The 21206-nt window shown below is 35.6% G+C and overlaps 1 protein-coding gene across 2 annotated transcripts in view; it reads right to left on the bottom strand.

Annotated features, from left to right (window-relative positions):
• Positions 1-359: 359 nt before the first annotated feature.
• LOC141440893 (neuropeptide CCHamide-2 receptor-like) overlaps positions 360-21206 on the bottom strand; it is a 109115-nt gene continuing 88268 nt past the window's right edge. Inside the window, exons 3-8 of one of the 2 annotated variants that reach the window (XM_074105482.1) lie at positions 20003-20222; positions 13609-13772; positions 9032-9225; positions 6424-6544; positions 4040-4222; positions 360-1403 (exon numbers count right to left, since the gene is read on the bottom strand). In XM_074105482.1, the coding sequence (XP_073961583.1) occupies positions 1238-1403; positions 4040-4222; positions 6424-6544; positions 9032-9225; positions 13609-13772; positions 20003-20222 (1048 nt within the window). In that variant the 3' untranslated portion in view covers positions 360-1237. The remainder of the gene's footprint in view (positions 1404-4039; positions 4223-6423; positions 6545-9031; positions 9226-13608; positions 13773-20002; positions 20223-21206) is intronic. The other variant, XM_074105483.1, reaches the window with a different exon arrangement.

Below are 21206 nucleotides of genomic sequence, written 5' to 3'. Positions count from 1 at the left end.
CACTAATTGACGTATGCAAGCACGCTTTTCGATTAGTTGGTTGAATTCTCCCGGCGTCTAAATAGTTGGTATTAGGCCTTTGGCGTGTAAAGTGATGCGTCAATCCAAAAATCTATTTTTTTCTTCGATTTCGTCGAACAAGTGTAATTTTTGTTAATTAAAAGAACTACTGAAAATATATATCTACTGGATATTTTTATAACACCTTTTTTGATAACCGCTCGTTGCAAAAACAGAAAATCTGACCTAAGAAAAAGAAAGAGATGCAAACTAGGAGGTTAACAAAACAAATTATATTCAATACGACGATTTATTTGTAAGAATGTTATTTTACATTATTAACAATGAACAAAATCTCAGTGAGTCACAGACAAAATTACAGTGAAATTGTGATCATAGAAGCTCTCTAATATTTACAATAGGTTTTTATTAAAATCTCACAATTATCATTACCTATTTTCAACATTTATAAATTATATCTTTGGCATTTAAAAATATGTTTGCACATTAAAAATATATTATGACAACTTGAAATAACCATTTTGTACACTTTCTTTTCACTAGCTGTAGAAAAAAGTATTGAAATTCTTCATTATGTATATCTTTGGTCTTTATAAACTTGTTTACATTAGAATGGAATTATGTCCTACTTATAATTACCGCTTTTCGTTTTTTTTTTTTGCTTTTATGGTAGTAGAAAAGGGAAAGTATTTCTAAATGCTTGTTACTTATTTTATTACTCTTATTAAACTCAATATTATCTATTTTTAAGCGCGGAACCGAGTTGCTGATAACTGCCCGGCCATTTCCTTTATTATTGAATACATTAAATTCTGTACAAGTAAACTAATAACGACAGATCTTAACACTACATTTTAATTGTTTGATACTATTCTTGTGTGCCTTTTGCTGATTAGTTAGTCTGACAGATTAGTCACCAGCAACCACAGATCGCTTAACCATTCTAAGCTTAAAAAATCTGCAGCCAAAACCTTCTTCTTCTTCCTTTAAATCTTTGGTTTTGAAAGCTGTTTGTTTCCCAATAAACAAAAGACGACGGCAAACATCTATAAATTTGGTACAAAAAAAAGTTGCATGATGCTTTATCTCAACACGATCCAAATAGACATTTAACGGTAGCGGTAAAAGAAACACAAATCTATATTAATCCTAAACATTAAGTCTTCTGACTGTCTTTTCACAATTACACTTGCTCAAAAGTGTCCCGGAATCGAACCTATCTGTTGATGCACTTGTCAGCGGCGTCACCAGTGAGGAAGTCGCTAGTGTCCCTGATACTCATGATGGTGACTCCATCGCTGTTGTTCCTTGACATGATGTTGCTCTTCTTCTTAGTGCTTCCGTAGTCGTAGTTGGATATCACAACGCTTTCTGAGGGGTTCCTGCAAAAGTTGAAAGGGCATTACTGTGGAATGATGTTTGAAAATAAAGGTATGAATGGTAACAAAAATATTTTAAATAAAGGGCAACTGATTTATTCTTCGGGCTGTACTGTAGCCAACACAAAAAAAAAAACAAATATAAAATTTAATATGAATAGAGCTCCTAAAAAAATTTTTTTTTTGCTCGATTTCAAGAATGATAACATGCATATCTGCATAGTAAATTGATTGATACGGAACGCTTCCAGTGCAAGTCTGACTTAAACTAGGTCATTTTTTTTCTTAACAATTTTTAGTAAGAAATTTAACTTCCAACCGTTAGCATTTTCAAAGCAAAATTTAGTAGTTATTGTAAGTAATATCTTGTTCCGTGTTTAACAAAAATATAAATGACACAACACGAGAATTGTTGAGAAAGTTCTAAACTCAACTTTGTTTCTAATAAGGATGTTGTAAGGAGGTATGTATATATATTATATTCACCCACACTCAAAATATCAATCATATTACATTATATGCATGTACGATGTACATGTGTGTGTGGATTTACGGCTACGCTGCGCATCGCACCGTGCGCCGCCGGCTGTTTAAGTATATTACAACACTAGGAATTCGGATATCGCGCGCTGTTCCCTCGGGAACTGCATTTTTTCGGGATAAAAAGTAGCCTATGTCACTCTCGGGCCCATAAACTATCTCTATGCAAAAAATCACGTCCATCCGTCGCTCCGTTACAGCGTGAAAGACGAACAAACATACACACAAACAAGCACACTTCCAAAAATGTACCTAATTAATAATACTTAAGTAACTTTTGTTGAAAAACAGGCCAAGTGCGAGTTGAACTCTTAAAGCAAGGGCTCCGTACAAATTTGTAGGTAAGTATTTAAAAAAATACGCTACTTATATACATTTTTATTTATAAATATCCAGGGTTAGTAGAGCCCTGCTTCTAAGCAAAATATAGTGTAGAGTCATTTTGTAAAGTTAGGTTTGTTTAAAACTTTTTTGATTAAAATAAAATTTCTGTCGTGTTGTTATGTTTGCTGAAATTATTCTGGTTAACCCTTGAGTGTAATTTTTACTAAACTAGTTTACTTTTGTTTATTTATTTATTAAATATAATAGGTATTACATTATAATTTGTATAAATGTCAAGTTACATATCGAAATCGTCAAATGTAATAGAAATTAGATTAATAATAATATAAAAATAAAATCCTAAGAATTATATAAATAAAAACAGCAATTAAAATTGGGATCGTCATAATGGAAGCACATTAAAATTAACATCAAAAAGAATAAAGGCTAGATTATTAAGGATAAAAATTAATACAGTAGGCAATAACTAACAATTAAAATGTCAAATATAAAAATTTAAATAAAATAAATAATTTAAAATTCACAATAAAATTAAAATGTCAAAGAGAAATGTGTTTGAAATGTGTTTTGTGTAGTAATTCAACAAATGTAAGTAGATCTACTTATACGTACTTTTATAGAAGGTACTATAGCCTTTACCCGTGGCTTCACTCATGTTAAGATGATATACTTAAGTAAATATACTTCGTTTCTTTGGCATTAGAAAGAAGGTAAGCGATCTTGACGTGTCTTTTTGTTGAAAAACACTTTTGAAAAATAAGTCACAGCAAATATGTAACAATTAGCAAGAAAATACACATTATTTTATTCTTTTGGTATCATAAGTAATAGTTACTGTTTTTTTTAAAATTTTTTTTTATAAAAAGACTCATCAAGATTGTTTACACTTTTTCTAATGCTAAAAAATGAATAGTTGTCTCTATTTACATTACCTACATGTAAAACTGAAAACATGTCTCTAGACTAGACGTAGCGGTTGAGACTTTGAAATTTTACTTAGATTCTGTGGGAATGTTGGGATAAGTCATATTCTACGAGGTAATTCAAAGGTACAGCTATCTACATAAATACCGACCAAATTTTTACCAGCATTAAGAGATATAATATTAGTAGAAATTAGTAGGATTTACTCCTTTAGAAAAAACAACAAATAAATTAATGTTCATAACAAAAGAATTTAAAGAGTTTATTGAGAACATATTTTTGAGTTGAGAGAAAGAACAGACAATCGTTGGGTAGAAAAGTCCTCGAGTGGGAGAAAAGACCATGAACCGGAAGACGAAGCGTTGGCAGGCCTCACACTTAATGGACTGACGACATAGTGAGAGTTGTGGCAAACTACTGTCATATATATCATTGATACCACAATTATCAATATTTGTGCCAACTAGCCTGACGCCCGCGACTCAAACTATATGTACTTATACCGAATTTCATTTAAATTGGTTCAGCGGTTTATTTATACGTAAAGAGCTAACAAATAAACAAACAGATTTATAATAAACATTCGTATTTTATAATATTAAAGTACGGTCGCGGAGCACGAAGAATTTCGCGCAATGAGCTTCACTACTTGTATCTATCACTGGCGCGTGAATATTTGATGTCACATTCGTACAAATTCATGTGTGCGAGCGCGATGGATGGCAAATATTTACGCGCGAGCGACCGAGACACATAATGAAAGGTCATTGTACGAAATTCTTCATGCTCCCCGACCGGACTTTAGTGGGATGCCTTCTATGCGAACTAACCTATTACACCGGTGCCGATGTGTGCTCCTGAAGGAGGTTTCGCAGACAGCCGTCCTTGAGAGCCGGGAACTGCAGGTCGGATGAAGAGATCCTCTCCGGCAGCACAGGTACCGGTTGAAGTGTTGGCGGAACACGCCGCTCACGCAGTACAGCGCCACAGGGTTCACGCAGGAGTTTAGGAAACTATGTAAGAAATAGGCTACTATTTATCCTAAAAATCCTTGAATTTTATTGTATCCTAAAAAGTTCTAATTAGTCTGTCAGTACATTTCGGGTAAAGATTTCTACCCACTACACCGTATCATACCATGACCGTAGTAGGATCGCGTCAGGCAAAACTATATTATTTGTATTGTAAAGTATGAGACTATGCCCACTAGCATGTTTCTTAACCAACCGTCGCCGTCGCGTGTCATGTGAGCATCAAAAACGGTTCCGATGCGCTTCTTATGGGTATGACACGCCGTTGACATGTTGTAGTCCGTGTCTTGTTACATTCCGTGCCTGATACATTCCTATTACGGTCATGGTATGATACGGTGTAGTGAAAAGAGACCTCATAGCCAGACGAACGTAATCTTTTAAGTTGCTATGTCGCGTATAGGTAGAGTCATTCACGATGACGCGCGCCGTGGTTCTTATTACAATGTCATTAATGCCCAATTTTGACAAAATCACGCGTCTTCGTGGATGGCACTAGGTATATTTTCGGTCGCGTAACGAGGGTTATCGTTTTTTGTCTTTCTAGATGGCGCCACTGTTGCGTGAGGTTTTTAAGTGTGGCTTTCAAAGTCTGTTTACGGGCGTGAAAACAAAGTTTAGATTAAAATCACATTTAATACACCTTAAAACCGTACCATAAAAATATCGAGCAACCACAGTGTTGCGTAGTCCCGTTTTGTTCGGAAAAAAGGGAGAACAAAAGTTTCCTAAAGACAAAACTGTCTCAAAACACAGACATTCATTGCCCCGTTACGCATAATTGCCATAATTAATTTCAGGTTATGCAAAATATTCACAAAATTATTCTAATTATAAATAAACCCGCGTAGCTCACCCAAAAACTATGAGATTTGACATTTCGGAAACCTCACGCTACACTAGCGCCTCCAGCGGCGAATTGATCCGCGATAGCTCTATACTAAAGTCCAGTTTGTGCCACACGACGACTCAAAATGAATTGATCAAAAAAGTTTGTACATATTTTTTATATTTTTTTCATTTAAGTATATAAAACTAAAAATCTATCAAATCAATCAAAATAAATCAATAAAACTAGAAAAATAATAATTATACAATAATGTATGAAAAATAAAAGGTACATAGAAAGTGAACAATCTAAGTGAAAAGCAGTGTAAAATTCGAGCGTTAAACCCATTTTCCCTTGACGCCGTACCGGATCGGGTGGCTATACCGGGTGTGGCCTGTAATATGAGCAAATAATTAAAACATAGATCGTACTCGTCAAACTGAACAACATTAGTTCAACAACTTTTAAAGATAATTAAAGTTTTTTTTAATTTTATTACATTTAAAAGTTTATTCGAAGAAGCAATGTAAAGCAAAATGTTTGATGTTTTTAGCGTGACAGGCGACGTCAGTCGTACATTGATTACAGTATTTAATTTGTATGAAAAAGGAAAAATTTAAAAGTCGCTGAACTAATGTTGCTCAGTTTGACGAGCACGATCTATGTTTTGATTAGTTGCTCGTATTACAGGCCACACCCGGTATGAACGTCTTTGGTAAAATGGCTCGTTTTATGCCCTTGTTGTAGAATTTACTACTATAGTTTCGTGTCAAACAATAATGCAAGGTGCTTGATATAAAAAATAAATGTACTAACTCGTAAATTTTACAAGCCCTTTAAACCAACCAAACAAAAGATTAATATTTCTAGTAATAAACTGTTGATTTATTATGGTATAACAAAAATTATTTTCGTGTCAATGATATAATAGAATTAAATCTACATTTTTTTATAAATTAATTATTTCGCTTTCCTAACTAGAAACATTGAATGAACCAATTTTATTAAAACAAGTCTCATGAAAGGTTATTATTGTTCTACGAAGACCACCAGACCATTTTTTTTTTCATTAAAACCCTTCATATTCTGTTCGTTAAAAAAGTTGTTCTCGTGTTTTCATAACATGCACAAGTTTTTTCAATAACGAACTTGGCGCACGCTAACAAAGCACGTAAAAATTAAACGCAACGAGCAAAATGAAAAGCGTGTACCAAATTCAATTTAGTTGCAAGTAAAACTCAAAAGAGCGTCCCTTGAAGTTATCAGTTGATTAACGGACGTTTTCTATCGTTCTTTCATCCACAACTTTAGGATCTGAAGAGGCTGAAAAGAAACATCAATCTCAATTACTTACCTCAAACAAAAGCCCATTATCCTAAGAGCGTTGGTCCAATCATTAAAGTCACTTTGAGCAGTAGGTGACAAATGGAACCACAATTCAAAGGCGTGATACGGCAGAAAACAAACGAAGAATACTGAAAACAAATACATGTATTTAGCGAGAGCCTTTTGGCCCTTCGTTAGAGAAGCTCGCAACACTTTACTCGTTACTGTTCTGTACTAGTAGTTAAATTTGAATGGGTGCTTAGGATGACAGCGTTTTTGTGTAATGCTGATTTAGCTTGTTTATGCGACTCGTCTACTTTATTTGACTAAAATCTAGTTTCATGAAGGGTTAAAACGTTACACCGTGACAAAACCAGTTCTATTTTAAGACGCACATTGTGAAAAGTGTATGAAGCCGTGGTGGCCTAGTGGTTTGACCTATCGCCTCTCAAGCAGAGGGTCGTGGGTTCAAACCCCGGCTCGCACCTCTGAGTTTTTCGAAATTCATGTGCGGAATTACATTTGAAATTTACCACGAGCTTTGCGGTGAAGAAAAACATCGTGAGGAAACCTGCACAAACCTGCGAAGCAATTTAATGGTGCGTGTGAAGTTCCCAATTCGCACTGGGCCCGCGTGGGAACTATGGCCCAAGCCTCTTGTTCTGAGAGGAGGCCTGTGCCCAGCAGTGGGACGTATAAAGGCTGGGATGAGATGCGATTGTGAAAAGTTGGGCTTAAAAACCAGTACAATTCTGTAAGTATTGCATATTAATCAGGGGCTTACTAAGTAAAATGTACAGTTGTTCGTACATAATAATTATCTACTCTGAATTCATTTTTCTTTCTAACATAAAATACATGGAAAATATCTGTGTTTCTTTTCTGAAGCACAATTGCATTATGCAATGACTTATTGCATTGATGAAGTGCAATCTACATTATTAAAGTAGGTACTAGTCTCATTGATTCTAAAATGAAGCAATATTTCCAGAGAGTATATCTGGCTTTCATCGGAGTTGTATCTAGCTTAGCTAGCTTAACAGAGCTGAGATAAATATGTTAGGTACTCATGGGTCTGAGTAGGTGATTTACAACAGTGTTTTTGTGCGCATTTTTTAATTTTATGGCAGCTTTTAATCTCAAAGGTTACTAAACTTAAGTAAATTCAGAGATACATAGGTTAAATGATATTGCAACGGATAACTCACGTCTTAAACCGAGTTTAGCTTGGCATGTTTCGGGCTATTTCGTATTTTTCTCAGGAGCACGCGACTCGGCGGCTGCCGCAACACGCACACACGCGCAGCCGGTTTAAGACGTGAGTTATCCGTTACAATATCATTTAATATGAGTGAGTCTCACGGTAGTTTCATGATACATAGGTTATTTCAAGTCTTTAAGTTTATTTTGAACATGAATTTTATCTCTCAGAATTAACTTTTGTTTCTTATTCCATGTATAAGAATAACTCTTAGAGCCATTTAGCAGAGAAAAATAAAATAGGTAAACTTGCAATAAAACTAAAAGCTAAGAAGTACAGTTCCAGGCAGCTCAATGAACATTTTTTTTTCCGTGTGAGAAATTGAGTGCTAAGTGGTTTATATGATATTTAAGAATTTCATAGATATTAAATGAAACCCGCTGCCGCATGTGCAAAAAAGCTACGACCACAACGCGCGAGCCGAGTGAGAGAAGCGAACGCGCTGCAGCAGCGGCCAGAAATCTTGACCCTTACCAGTGCTAGTTTAGTAAGATGGCAATTAGTGGGGAACAAGGGGAACGAAATAATGTAATTGCCGCTTATACCAGAAAACAACTTTCAATATTCGTGTTCTGTAAACAACAACAATATCCTCCACTTTGGGTCTATTTGTAAACTCAGATCGACGTTGAACACGACTTTTGAGAATAAGACATAATTATATCGTATTTTGAATTAGGGATGCATTTATACTTTGAGAGCACTAATCTTGCTGCAACAGTAGTCGCGTCCACGGTTTCTGATTTAAGCCCCGTTCTCACTAGGGGACATTTGTCCTGCGACCTTGTCGCCCGACACGAAATTTACGTGTCCCGCGCGATGTCGCCCGACGGTCGCTTGCGACATTTCACGGGTTGCGGGACTTGTCGGTAGTCGATGCTCTGCGAGCGTCGATACGCGATAATGTCGAGAGACAAAGTCGCAGAGACTTCTACTTGAATTTCGGGCGATTCGACTGTGTCCGCGACATGTTCCCTAGTGAAATCGAGGCTTTATTCCATATCGCTGCTATCTCCAACTTTGTGAACGTCACGCATTTTCCAGTGAAAAAATAGCCCATATGGAACTTGCTGATAATATAACTTTTTATTATCATCATCATCATCATCATCCTATAGAAGTCCACTGCTGGACATAGGCCTCTTTCATGGCGCGCCACAACACTGTCTTACGTGTCAGAACTTTTTATATGTATTTTATATATAATATTACAGTAAGTACAACCATAATATCGCTCGAGACTCTTCTCGGTTTTCTTCGTTTTCCTGAAGATTCGTATGAGAAAGAAAAAGACAACCGATCTATTTCGAATTCCGAACAACATTAGCAAAGTAGTTTAATTGTAATTTAGTTTGTACGTTAGCAAGTTGCTCACCTATAACGAATATGAGGACCATACAAGCAACAGACTTCCGGGCCTTGGCTTGGGCCTCTCCCTGTCCTCCGTGCAACGCTCCCGGCATCTCCCTGGTACTCGCTAACAACCGCTGAGCCATCAAAGAGTAGAAGAACGAAATCACTAGCAACGGCAGCCCGTAGTAAACTACGGCTTTTGTAAGTGTCATCCATCTGAAAATAATTATAAATAATAATGTAAACGTTACGATATCATTTTTAAAGCTTAACGTTTGCTCGTACAACGCCATCTATTGATGACAGTCGATTATTAGCATTTTTTTATTCAACTGGATGGCAAACCAGCAAGTGGGTCTCCTGATAGTAAGAGATCACCACCGCCCATAAACATCTGCAACACCAGGGGTGCCAGTAATTTCACCGGCTGTCTTACTCCACGCCGAAATACAACAGTGCAAGCACTGCTGCTTCACGGCAGGATTAGCGAGCAAGATGGTGGTAGCAATCCGGGCGGACCTTGCACAAGGTCCTACAACCTAACATGTCATATATTATTATAAATATTATTTTATAGCATTTTTTTTTGAGCAGGCACTGTATTTAGTTGATAGCGCTAGCTTTAATTAGGCGTGCTGGGGATTTAATAAATAAAAATGGATTCTCACTTTGTGAAACGTGTATTGCGCACATAGGTGCACAGAGAAGGGAAGGGAAAAATCTTAATTGTAACAAAGAATCGACAATCGAGATAGTGCTGTACCTTAGTGTTGGGGTTGCCAACATTGGTCAGCAATATAAAATGGAGATGGGGCGAGTGGGGTGAAAAATACATTACGACCTATTCTCATATCTACCAAATAAACATAAAAAATATAACAATCAGTCGAGCCTTTTCGGAGGAGTGCGACCACAAACCGTGACACGATATTTTTATATTATATTAGTAGAAGATAGAAGATAAATGCTTCATTCACGTATGTGTAAGTCGATTAAATTGCAGGGGGTGTTCCTCGAGGACATTTGGGCTAAATAAAATTTATAAAGGTGAGCGAGTGATCCATTTAATATTGTCTCAAGGTACCTGATTTCTTGATTATTTTACGTAGACAAATTATGACGAAATTCTTAAAGGCCTACTATCTGTTAGCAATTTACTCTCCTAGGACTAAAGGCAGCCTTTGAAGCTCTAATAAAGTTGTTGAAATTGCCAACTGATCCCCGGTATTCTAAAATCATTACACCTTTATGCTCCCAAAAGTTTCTGAAACTCCGCATCTTATAACTCAAATTCTCTAGTTTACGAGAATAATAATAATATCGTCGGTGATACTGCAATACCGCGTAACTGGCATGTTCCATAAGGTCTAATTTTCACTTTCAGAACAGTACGTTACTTTTTGTTTAGATTTTTTTTGATCTTAGTTTAATAATTAAAAATAATATGTCTTTAACATTGTTTATTGTGTACTTATTTAGGTATTTAAATTATTATTATGGAGCCATAGTAATTAAGAGACTGTCCCTTTATTCACTCGCCTTTGAACAATAAAATAATTTTTTGTCATGCATCCTCTTAAAATTTTGCGAGTTTAAGTCGCATGTCACATATGTAGTTTACTAGTATAGCATAGATTGACTGATATTGATTCACCGCGTACAAAGCCAATGGATCAGCCAATTTCACGCTCTAGCCCAAGTCGATTGCCACTATGCCTAGCCACGTCATAGCTCAATCTTCTGAGACTTGATTAAATTGCTTTTGCTAAACTAAATCAATACCTAAACTTTAGTACAGACATACACTTTATAGTCGCAATAGTCGTTGAAGAAAATAACATGTATTCACGCTTTTTGACATAAGCTTTGGAAAAGCGCTTAGAAAAACCGTTAACTGATTAGTTCATTGAATTCCTAACGCGATTTCGTACCTGCGAAAGTAAGTAACGACCTTTGCTCAATGGCGTTGTTTAAACAGACACTACGAAACATCCTAATCCAGACTGCACCGTTCGACCGGTAAGGTATATACCGTTTATCGTATCAGGTGTGTGAAGAAACTGGTGTACTGCCTTTTCGGCGAAATATGTTTCGCCAAATTTCACTTAGCAACCAACCTTTCGCCAAAGTTTCATTTGGCAAACTAATATTTGGCATAAGTTTACTTCGCATTTTTTTTTATTTCGCAACATTTTTACATTGCAAAATTTTACTTCATCACACATTTATGTGGCAATTAATTATGTAGCAAATGATTGGCTTAGGCAAATAACAAATTGTCAAATAACATTTGGGCAATTTTTTACATTGCAAGTTATACTTTAATTTGATTTGTATTTGAAGCGACTTGGATAGTTTAGGTTCAGAAGGCTAAGGCGGGAGCGAAGCGGAGCGTAGCTCCCGCCTTAGCCTTCGATGTTAGGTTTTTTTTATAGCAGCCAGGATAAATGACACTAGAAAAGTTGGTTGGATGCCATTCAATAAGTTGCTAAATTAAGGTATGCCAATCAATACATTTGACGAAAACATAAATGAAATCTTAAAAAAATTCCAGGTAATAATTTGCATAATAATAATTTATCGAATCATTAGTTGGAAAATGATATCAGTGCGAAACGTTGAGTTGGGAAATAACATTTCGCCTAAATAAAAATATGGGATAAATAGTTTGGGAGTTAAAAATAATTTTCTCCGATACATTAGTAAACCGAGGAAACTGTACAAATTCGTACAATTTTTTAAAACTGTACCTTCGAACGGTACGGAACAGTACAACATTCGATAATTAAGGCTATAGTTAATATCTATAACCAGTCACTATTACGTCGCGCGTTGTCGGTTGCCAACGGAATTTAAATGAAGATCGCTATCATAAGCTGTAATGTGTGTGTGGCGTACGGAATTTTTGCCAACTCAAGATTATTTCTGAAACTATATTTTTTCGGAACTTTCATAAAACAAATCTAACCTAACCTATACTGTGTTCTATAAAGGCATAAGAAAATACACAGAAAAATTGTGGGTTTTGGAGAAAATTGAGAGTTGGGAAACGAAACAGTTGTCAAGTGAAACATTAGGCAAACGATAATTCTGCGAAAAGGCAGAACCCGATTAATGATAAATCAGACCAATCGAACGGTGCAGTCTGATCGTAGGATTTTTCGTAGCGTCTGTGGACCTATTAGATGAGAACGTGAGCGTCGTTTGCACGAGGACGCTTTATTTATTTATACTGTTGGTCTGAGATTTCCAATCACGGCCCACGAACCCATGGAGACCCGGTCATTTGAAAGGCATTCACGGGGCAGAAGCCAACATGAAGATGCCTTTTGGTACCTTATAACACAAATGAGATGAGGTTTATCCCCTACCTAATACACCACGAAGATGTGACGTCCTTATTAAAATTATAAGTCCCCTAATCTCTAAATTCAAACTATAGGCAACAAATAAAATATGCAAACAGAATAACTAATAACATATTCACGGCGAACTGTAAAAGGTGAAGTTTTGTAAGATATTGAGCCGGTGTTAGTTCTTTTTTAATACATATATTTCAACGTTCTTCGACCGCATTCTCTATGATAGGATGGGATATGGTGTCAACAAAATATTTCAAAGCAATAAATATTGAGTATAAAATCGTTTAGTTATGAAAACATATACTGAGAAATAATGTAGCCATTATAAAGGATATCTCAAGGATTTGCCGCGTACCTAAAGCCGTGTCAACAATAACAGTCGCCGAATATGTCTCGAATTAGAATAGCCCTCTGGAAAATGTGGCCTGAAGATTTTAGTTTTCGGGTTGAGAAAAGTAACATTCTATGACACAAATTGCATATTAAATAAGTTTTACTAACGAAATGTTAACTCAGTAACAACGACTATTCTTAATTTTATAAAGCATTAGAAAAATAACTAATTTTTGATATAATTAAGTGAATATTTGTTTTTGGTTATTGTTTTTAAATCTTAAAAATAAGGAGTGGGTAGTATAATATGCCCTAAACCAAACTTTGAGACCGAAACGTCAATATGTCAATTGATAATAGGTAGGTTCATAATAAGGTTGATCTGTAGACAAACACTTTGTTGTATGAATTAATTATAAGGATCAATATTGCACGAAAAGTCTTTAAGAATATTTTTGACAATATTGAGTTTTAATTTTATCAGAACTTAATATTTATTACACAAAAACAAACTTTAAACAGCAATTAAAACGTTACAAATATCGAGTTTCATTGCCATCATAAAATAGTAGGCGTATAGTTTTCCTTATAGTTGTGCACTAAAATTAAATCTACATCACTAAAATTTTGCTACAGACTTGCCAGTTAGTTACCTACCTGCTTTCGTTAAATTTATACGCTATCACAGTCAAAGTTAAATTATGAAACTTTCACAATTTCCAGTAGCATGAAAACACATTGTAAAAACAAAATTGTGAACGGCAAGCTGCATTAACTAACTGCCAACACGTTAAAACAACATCTAAAATAAACTCTTTTACCAAGCCGTAAAGCAGCAAATCAAGATATCAGCTTGTTGCTTGCTAATAATGTAGTGTAACAAGTTTGTAATAGAGTTGATTACTTGTGATAGTTAGGCCAATCCGGCGGGTACGGTGTGCAGTATACGATGGTGACATTGCCGTGTATGTTGACGGTCACTGTGCTGGAGATTACTGCTGCAGGTGTAGCGAAAAGGAGTGCTGCTGCCCATATGAAAGTCGCGCAGACAAGCGGCAGTTTTCTCAACTGTAACAAGGATAAACAATTTAACTTGTGCTCCTCTAGTTATGATTAGATAAGGGGTAAAATCAAATGTGTTTAATTCCGGGCCGGCTTTGCACAGGTACGATTTAAAATAAGGTTTCTAAAGAAAGGAATTTCACATTTTTCAGTTCCATTTCCCAAAAACTATGCCCGCGCGAAGCCTGTAATAGCCGTCGTAAAATAAAAACTGCGAGGTGCTAACCTTTTTTCCAGATATTTAGATACGTGACTTTTCTGTGGTAGGTACTTTAGTTTCGTAATTGTAATTTCTGTTAGGTATACACTTAAATTTTAATGATATTTAACTAAAAACGTACTTGACTATCTATAAGATCACAAATATAGTTGCTATGCCTTTTTTCAACCTGGAAACCTGAAAAGTGGTGTGTGTATGAAGCCAAAATCCTAATTCGTTAACCTGCTAAGTCCACTTTTGGGCGAAAATTACTTTTTATACTTGTCAAAAAGTGCACACCATTCTTTACCGTTTGGTAAAGGAATAACGGCTATATCAGCATAAAGTAAGTGTCAAATCTTATGCCCGAAAAACTGCTTTCTGACTTCCACACAGAAAATCTGCTAAGTCCAGTTCGGGTCTTAGTTTCGCAGTGACAGTTATTCGCGACACCACGTGCCTGTTGCGTCATGCGATGTTTTACTGAAAATTCGATTTATTTGAGAAAATTATCAACAGAGTAAATTTATTGTGTTATTTCTCATAGTTCTATATATAATTTAATGTGCGGAACATATATTTTAATCATTATTTGCTTGTTAATTACCTATTGCTGATTGTTTAGTAAAAAAGAGTCTTATCTTAGTCTTAGGTGTAAGTACATCTCATAATTATTAGTGATTGATTAACACTAAATACAATTTTAATTACAGGCTGAATTGGTTTTATGAAAAAATAATAACAAGCAAAATATTATGGATATTTTCTCCAGCATACTCAATTTAAGTCTAATATAACTGCTAAGTCCTATATTCAATTTAACCTTCAACACGAAAACCTGCTAAATAGTCATTTTTATTAATTTCCTGTGATTGGTATAAGATATGCTGTTAATTATATCTTTAAAATATCAAGTTTAGTCATAGCTACCAATGGGTTTTTTCAAAATTTTGATTAGTTAACGATTGAAGAGTCTATGCAGTTTTTTCAATGTCCTGTAAACTCAGTCAAAATGGACTTAGAAGTTTAACGAATTAGGCCGACGCAATATTGCGTTTCAGTCGCGTAACTGATCTGATAGAAACATCAGTAGATGTTTGAAACGATATAAGGCTGATGCTTAATAATAAATTTAAAAGAAGAAAACCTAGATCAACTTTTGTTCCAGCTAAAGTTTGTAATAAAAAAGCTCAATGCATCTGAAAGTTTTTCTGAGAAAGTGTAGTCCTTAGTGTACATTGCAGTAAACAACAACTTCTATGAAAAAAAGAAAAGAAACAACTTTCTTAAGATATTTATTCCAAGCTTGTGCTTACAGAGAGTACCTACTCGTACATAGACAAAATGAACTTTCATTATTATGAATCTGACTTATTTTTTGTTTAGAGGTAGGTAGATAATATTTCAAAATAGCATTAAATTAATTTTTTAAATTGTTTAACTGTTACTGTTATACTTCAGGAATCGATACAATTTGTATTATACACAAAGTAGAAAATGACTTAAGAGTTCCAAGTGCTTTATACAAATTATTATAATTTACGATAGTATTTATACCAAATATGAAATACGTAGATTGAGTATTTTTACTCTCTCAAAATCAGGTTTCAAGAGTTTTCAGTATTTGTCGGGTAATAAAAGCAGAACGTGTAACATTAAAGATAAAGGAGTGGAAACATTCTATTTAAATATAAACTATATTTGTAACGTTACAGAGACACTCCTTTGAAGTTCGAAAAGCCAGCTATTGCAAAATTCCACATGAATCACAACAAAGCTGAAATCGCTTGCACACAATACCAAAAATAGCACATATTGATCTCGCGACGCGACTATTGACTGAGGTTTTATTACTCTTTAAAGCAAGCTTGCTATTGCTATTTCTTCAACACTATTTGTATCCAGGTAAGGATAAGTATACACATTCGACACTAGCAATTTTTGAACATCAACTTTAATTTTCATGACAGTGTACATTTACCTGTATTGTTTAAAATTAAGTAAGAGAAACATCACGCGAGCTTAGAGCACAAAGAAAGGAAGAAAAACATTTATTCGTGACATTATTACACAAAAAACTATAATTATATAATTAAACTTTAAAATTACGCACAAGATGAGTAAAACACCAGATAATATCAAAATATTTATTATTTTTTGCCCATTTTTGCTTGTTAAAAAATGGATTATGGCGGAGATTATGCTTCAAACGGAATATAATTTCACTGGGTAGTAACGGAAATTACAAAAAAACTATTAAAAAATATTGTGTGTGATAGCAGGATAGACGAGAAAACACAAACCATATAGTTTCTCTTTCATTTAATATTGCTTCCATGGTTTCCACGTCCACCTAAGATCGATTCGTAGCACTATATGTACTTACTGGACAACCTATATGTACGTCTTTAATACGCAAGAATCGTTTGAAGTCGCTTAAAAAAAGTCAAAGATAACCGATGTGGCACAAATATGAAACTAAACGAATAAACAGACCATTCATCATTTCGTTGCGCTGTTGCGTTGCGTTGCGTTGCGCAACTTGGTGTTCAGAATCGGCTGCCGATTTTTGATGTTTATTGACATGGCTTATTTTCTAGAACTTAAAAATGCTGATTTTGTATTTTTATACGCGGAAGATGCCGCGTGTTTCACGTTGTATACGGATTACGCAGTTACACATCTAGGTTTTTTTTGCCAGCATTTTGATATATGTCATTCAGTATCATTAACAGAACATCATTAAAACTGTTGCTATTTCATTTCCTCGCAATCTAAGTGAACAGCAGAGTGTAAAACTCGAGCATTAAACCCATTTTCGCCTCGCCATACCGGCTCGGGTGGCTATATGAATCTTGGGTAAAATGGCTCATTTTATGCTCTTGTTGTACAATATACTATTATTATAAACGCGCTTCATTCAAACATATAAATTACGTGCTATACTACGTAGCTAAAAAAATACCAAAATAATATAAAAAGAATTGATTAATTTAGGCGTTATACTTTGCGGATCCATATATCAATGAACTTTGATCTGTTTAAATTACTTCTCCGCTACCACACGTCCACGACAGCTGCGTCCTTGCGACATATATTAAAACTTACACAACTCGCCCTTTCACATAAACCTATAAATACAGCATATCAGACAGACTCAACTACCACAACCTACCACATTTTCACTGTATGATGTTTGCACAAAAGCTATCATAAAAAAAAATCACGGGACAATTTACACCAATTGACCTAGTCCCAAAGTAAGCTTAACAAAGCTTGTGTTATGGATACTTAATAACGGATAAATATAATTATATAGATAGATACATACTTAAATAAATACATTATTAAACACCCATGACCCGAGAACAAACATTCGTATTTTTCATACAAATGTCTGCCCCGACACGGGAATCGAACCCGGGACCTCAAGCTTCGTAGTCAGGTTCTCTAACCACTAGGCCATCTGGTCGTCAATCATACATGTGTGGTACGTGTAGCGGATAGGTGTGTAACTTATAAAGATTGTACCTACCTATTTCGTTAATGTTAAAAGGTTTCACGTTCCCTAATAGATGGTAATTTCCGTATTCACCATTGTAATAAAACGCCTACGAACCCCGGTACCTATTATCCCTTGAAGCTCCGCCTCGGTGTTGTTGTTCCCTATTTCATTATGACTTCAGGATCCAGATTGATTGAGCGATTTTTACAGAAAAGTGGCGCAATTTACTCTTAGGCATTGATCTCACGAGTAACTGATCACCATTGTAAACCTTGCCCTGATTTATAATAGAATTAAAAAAACCGGCCAAGAGCGTGTCGGACACGCCCAAAATAGGGTTCCGTAGCCATTACGCAAAAAATAAGTAATATTTTTCTAAGGCTTTCGTATTTTATAAGGAATTTTCCAAGTTTGGGTATATTTTATACCTTAGGCTGCTATTTACTCTTAAACTACTAATAATTTTCAAGCAAACATAGCCGTTATAGTTTTCCTTGAAAGTTTAATAAATTTACTACCATTCTGAATTTTTTCAAATTTTTCCACCCACCGGTTTAGATTAGAGGGGGGAGGGGGCGCTCGATTTTAATGAAAATTTGCACTTTAAAGTTGAATATTTCGCAAACAAATCACTGAATCGAAAATCGTTTTAGCAACCCCCTAATGGTTTTAAAAGACCTATCCAACGATACCCCACACTATAGGTAGGGTTGGATGAGAAAAAAAAATCACCCCCACTTTACGTCTATGGGAGGTACCCTAAAAAAAATTTTTTTTTAATTTTTAATTGTACCATTTGGTCGGCATAGTTTACTTATATATCCGTGAAAAATTACAGCTTTCTAGCATTGATAGTCCCTGAGCAAAGCCGCGGACGGACAGACAGACAGACAGACACAGACATGGCGAAACTATAAGGGTTCCGTTTTTTCCATTTCGGCTTCGGAAACCTAAAAAGAGGTTCTTTGGTTATCAATGTATTTCTGCGTGCGTAAGCACGGCTTCGCTCACGTTAGCTGTTAAATCCAGAACCAAAAAAAAAACCCTCCTGCAAAACATACCTAACAGTTATGGCTTAGATTAGCGACCAATCATTCATCTAAGAGTAATGGTAAAATTAACTGAAAAAATGAGAATAATCAAAAGCTTACAGAATTAAGAAAGAAATCGATACGAGACCAAACACAAACGGTTAACTTAAAACTTAGTCCTTCAAAATGTAATGCAATATATGTTATGAAATGCAGTGGCATGAGATTGAGTGATAGGTAACAAATGCATGCCTCCGCCTGCAGTTAGGTATTTTACAGGCGGGTTTTTACATTTTTTAAATTAGGTATTATTTTTATACTTCTTTTCAGTTAATTATTTACTAGTTCCGTAAAAAAAATATACATGAAATTATCAACGACTCGATATTCAACTAACAAAATAAAAACGTCGGTTCAGCACTAATTTGTGATAGCTATAGGACGAGGCCTAAATTATGAGTTGGGTAATTGTTCGAGCGTTTCAACCGCCTTATTTTTCTGATCATATTTTTTACGAATAAAGGCAAAGCTCTGCGCAGGGGGCGACACTAGCACAAACCGTAAACAAACCGCCATGACAACGACAGTTCGAGGTCAGTTCGCTTTATATTTTTTCGCCGTGACGGATCATGACTAAAGAGTATTAATACCAGCAGGTGCAGGTATATGCAGGTGGTAGGACCTTGTGCAAGGTCCGCCCGGATTGCTACCACCATCTTGCTCGCTAATCCTGCCTTGAAGCAGTAGTCCTTGCACTGTTGTGTTTCGGCGTGGAGAGTAAGACAGCCGGTGAAATTACTGGCACTTGAGGTATCCTATCTTAAGCCTCTAGGTTGGCAACGCATCTGCAATACCCCTGGTGTTGCAGATATTTATGGGCGGTGGTGATCTCTTACCATCAGGAGACCTACTTGCTCGTTTGCCATCCAGTCGAATAAAAAAAAAACCTATAGAAATCATGACATATTTATGAGTAACAAAATAAATGACATTTACATCGATAGGTAGTAGCGATAGAGCTATATTTCCAAAAAATAAATTGAAATAATATGATAATAAGGCATCCCACGGATATTTAAGATACTTATAAACCATAAACATAATGGAATGTGCTAGTGCTGCACTCTGACGGGATAAAATTGCAGTAATATTCCATATTGGCTGTAAATTTTGATGTCGTTTTCGATTATTTGTTCAGATCATTTATTGACCAAATTATTATTCATGACACTCGTTCACTGTCAGGTTTCATTTTCATCAAATTTTTTATTCGTTTCATTGATACTAAACAAAGATTCTTGTTGTTTACAAAGTATTTGTCGAAGAATAAATTTGGAAATAAGCTAGTCTTACAGTCATACCGACCATGATTTTTATGGTAACTATGAACAAATCTGACGATTAGCGAATCGGCGCAAAACCGAAACTGACCAAAAATGTACCTGGCAGATACTTATCAAGAAGTATCAAACATTGAATGTAACTTAGACTAGATAAGTACCTGTAGCTTTCTAAAAGGGTTCACGATCGCACAGTACCGCTCCGCCGATAGTGCTGTCAATGTGAACACTGACACTCCTATACTGACGTCTTTTGCTGCTTCACTGATGCGGCAGATCAGCTCTCCCCACGGCCACGACTCCAGCGTGTAGATGACAGACACGAAGGGCACACAGATGAGAATCACCAGCAGGTCCGCTAGGGCTAAAGAAAATATGTACCTGTGGAAAGAAAATATTGAAAGTAAACGCTTGTTTAATTGCAGAACAGCAGAGGATCGTCAAAACATGGGTTCCACCTCTGAGCTTATTGGAACCGATGAGGTGTCTTCAAAAATGATCCGGAATAATTTTAGCGTATAGTTAAATTAGTTGAAATGAACACAATTGGTGTCGCGTCAGATTCGCTTGGTAAAACCGAAGCAGAGATCGCTCACATCTTTCATAAATCTTGTAGACATGTCCTGTTGTCTTATTTTGCAAGTATTGGGCAAACCGGCAAGAATGGTTCTATGGACCGTACGCCACTGCTAAACTCATCGCTACACGGGCGGTACCTACTGAGGAATAGCGAACATCGACTATTAAAAATCTCAAGTTTTCGACTTCGGGCTTCTAACAGGCTCTCGTTCGTAATTCCTTATTTACCGTCCTTAAGACACGGCGTATTATTGTACCTAACAGCCAAATGCAGTCAGCATAAATCTTAATCGAGGGGGGACCTCCGACGCTTAATTCAAGCAATGCCTGTTTGCTAAATATACATTTTACGTGTCACAGACAAAATTACGTTAAAATGCCAAAAGTATATCACGTATAATTTCCGTTGTAGGATGTTTCCTCAGTTGAACACCCCGCGATGTAAATTCCGACGCTGTCATACGTAAATTCAACATGATCGCAAAAATTTTATGAAATACATGGTGCCCTATTCTTTATCGTATGAAATGGATTTCAAATTTTTTGCTGCTAAATTATAAATAATACAGTTAAGGATTATACAAAGTGCCACATAAACAAATATGAATAACGTATGTATGGTTGCGGCGTTTTTCCCTCGGCGCTTAGGTGAATTGCTACATTAAAAAGTTAGAAGCCAAAAGACAAACAAAACCCAATTGAAAAAAAGAAACACTCGTTTTATATGTGGGTCGTTTAGTAAGCGTTTTGAATGTTGCTCTAATTAATGTGTTAAGTACGTATTTA

Source organism: Choristoneura fumiferana, chromosome 23 (genome assembly GCF_025370935.1).
Source record: "Choristoneura fumiferana chromosome 23, NRCan_CFum_1, whole genome shotgun sequence".
NCBI classification, from domain to species: Eukaryota; Metazoa; Arthropoda; class Insecta; order Lepidoptera; family Tortricidae; genus Choristoneura; species Choristoneura fumiferana.
Note: the sequence above shows the minus strand (reverse complement) of the source record. Positions and strands in the feature narration are given on the sequence as shown.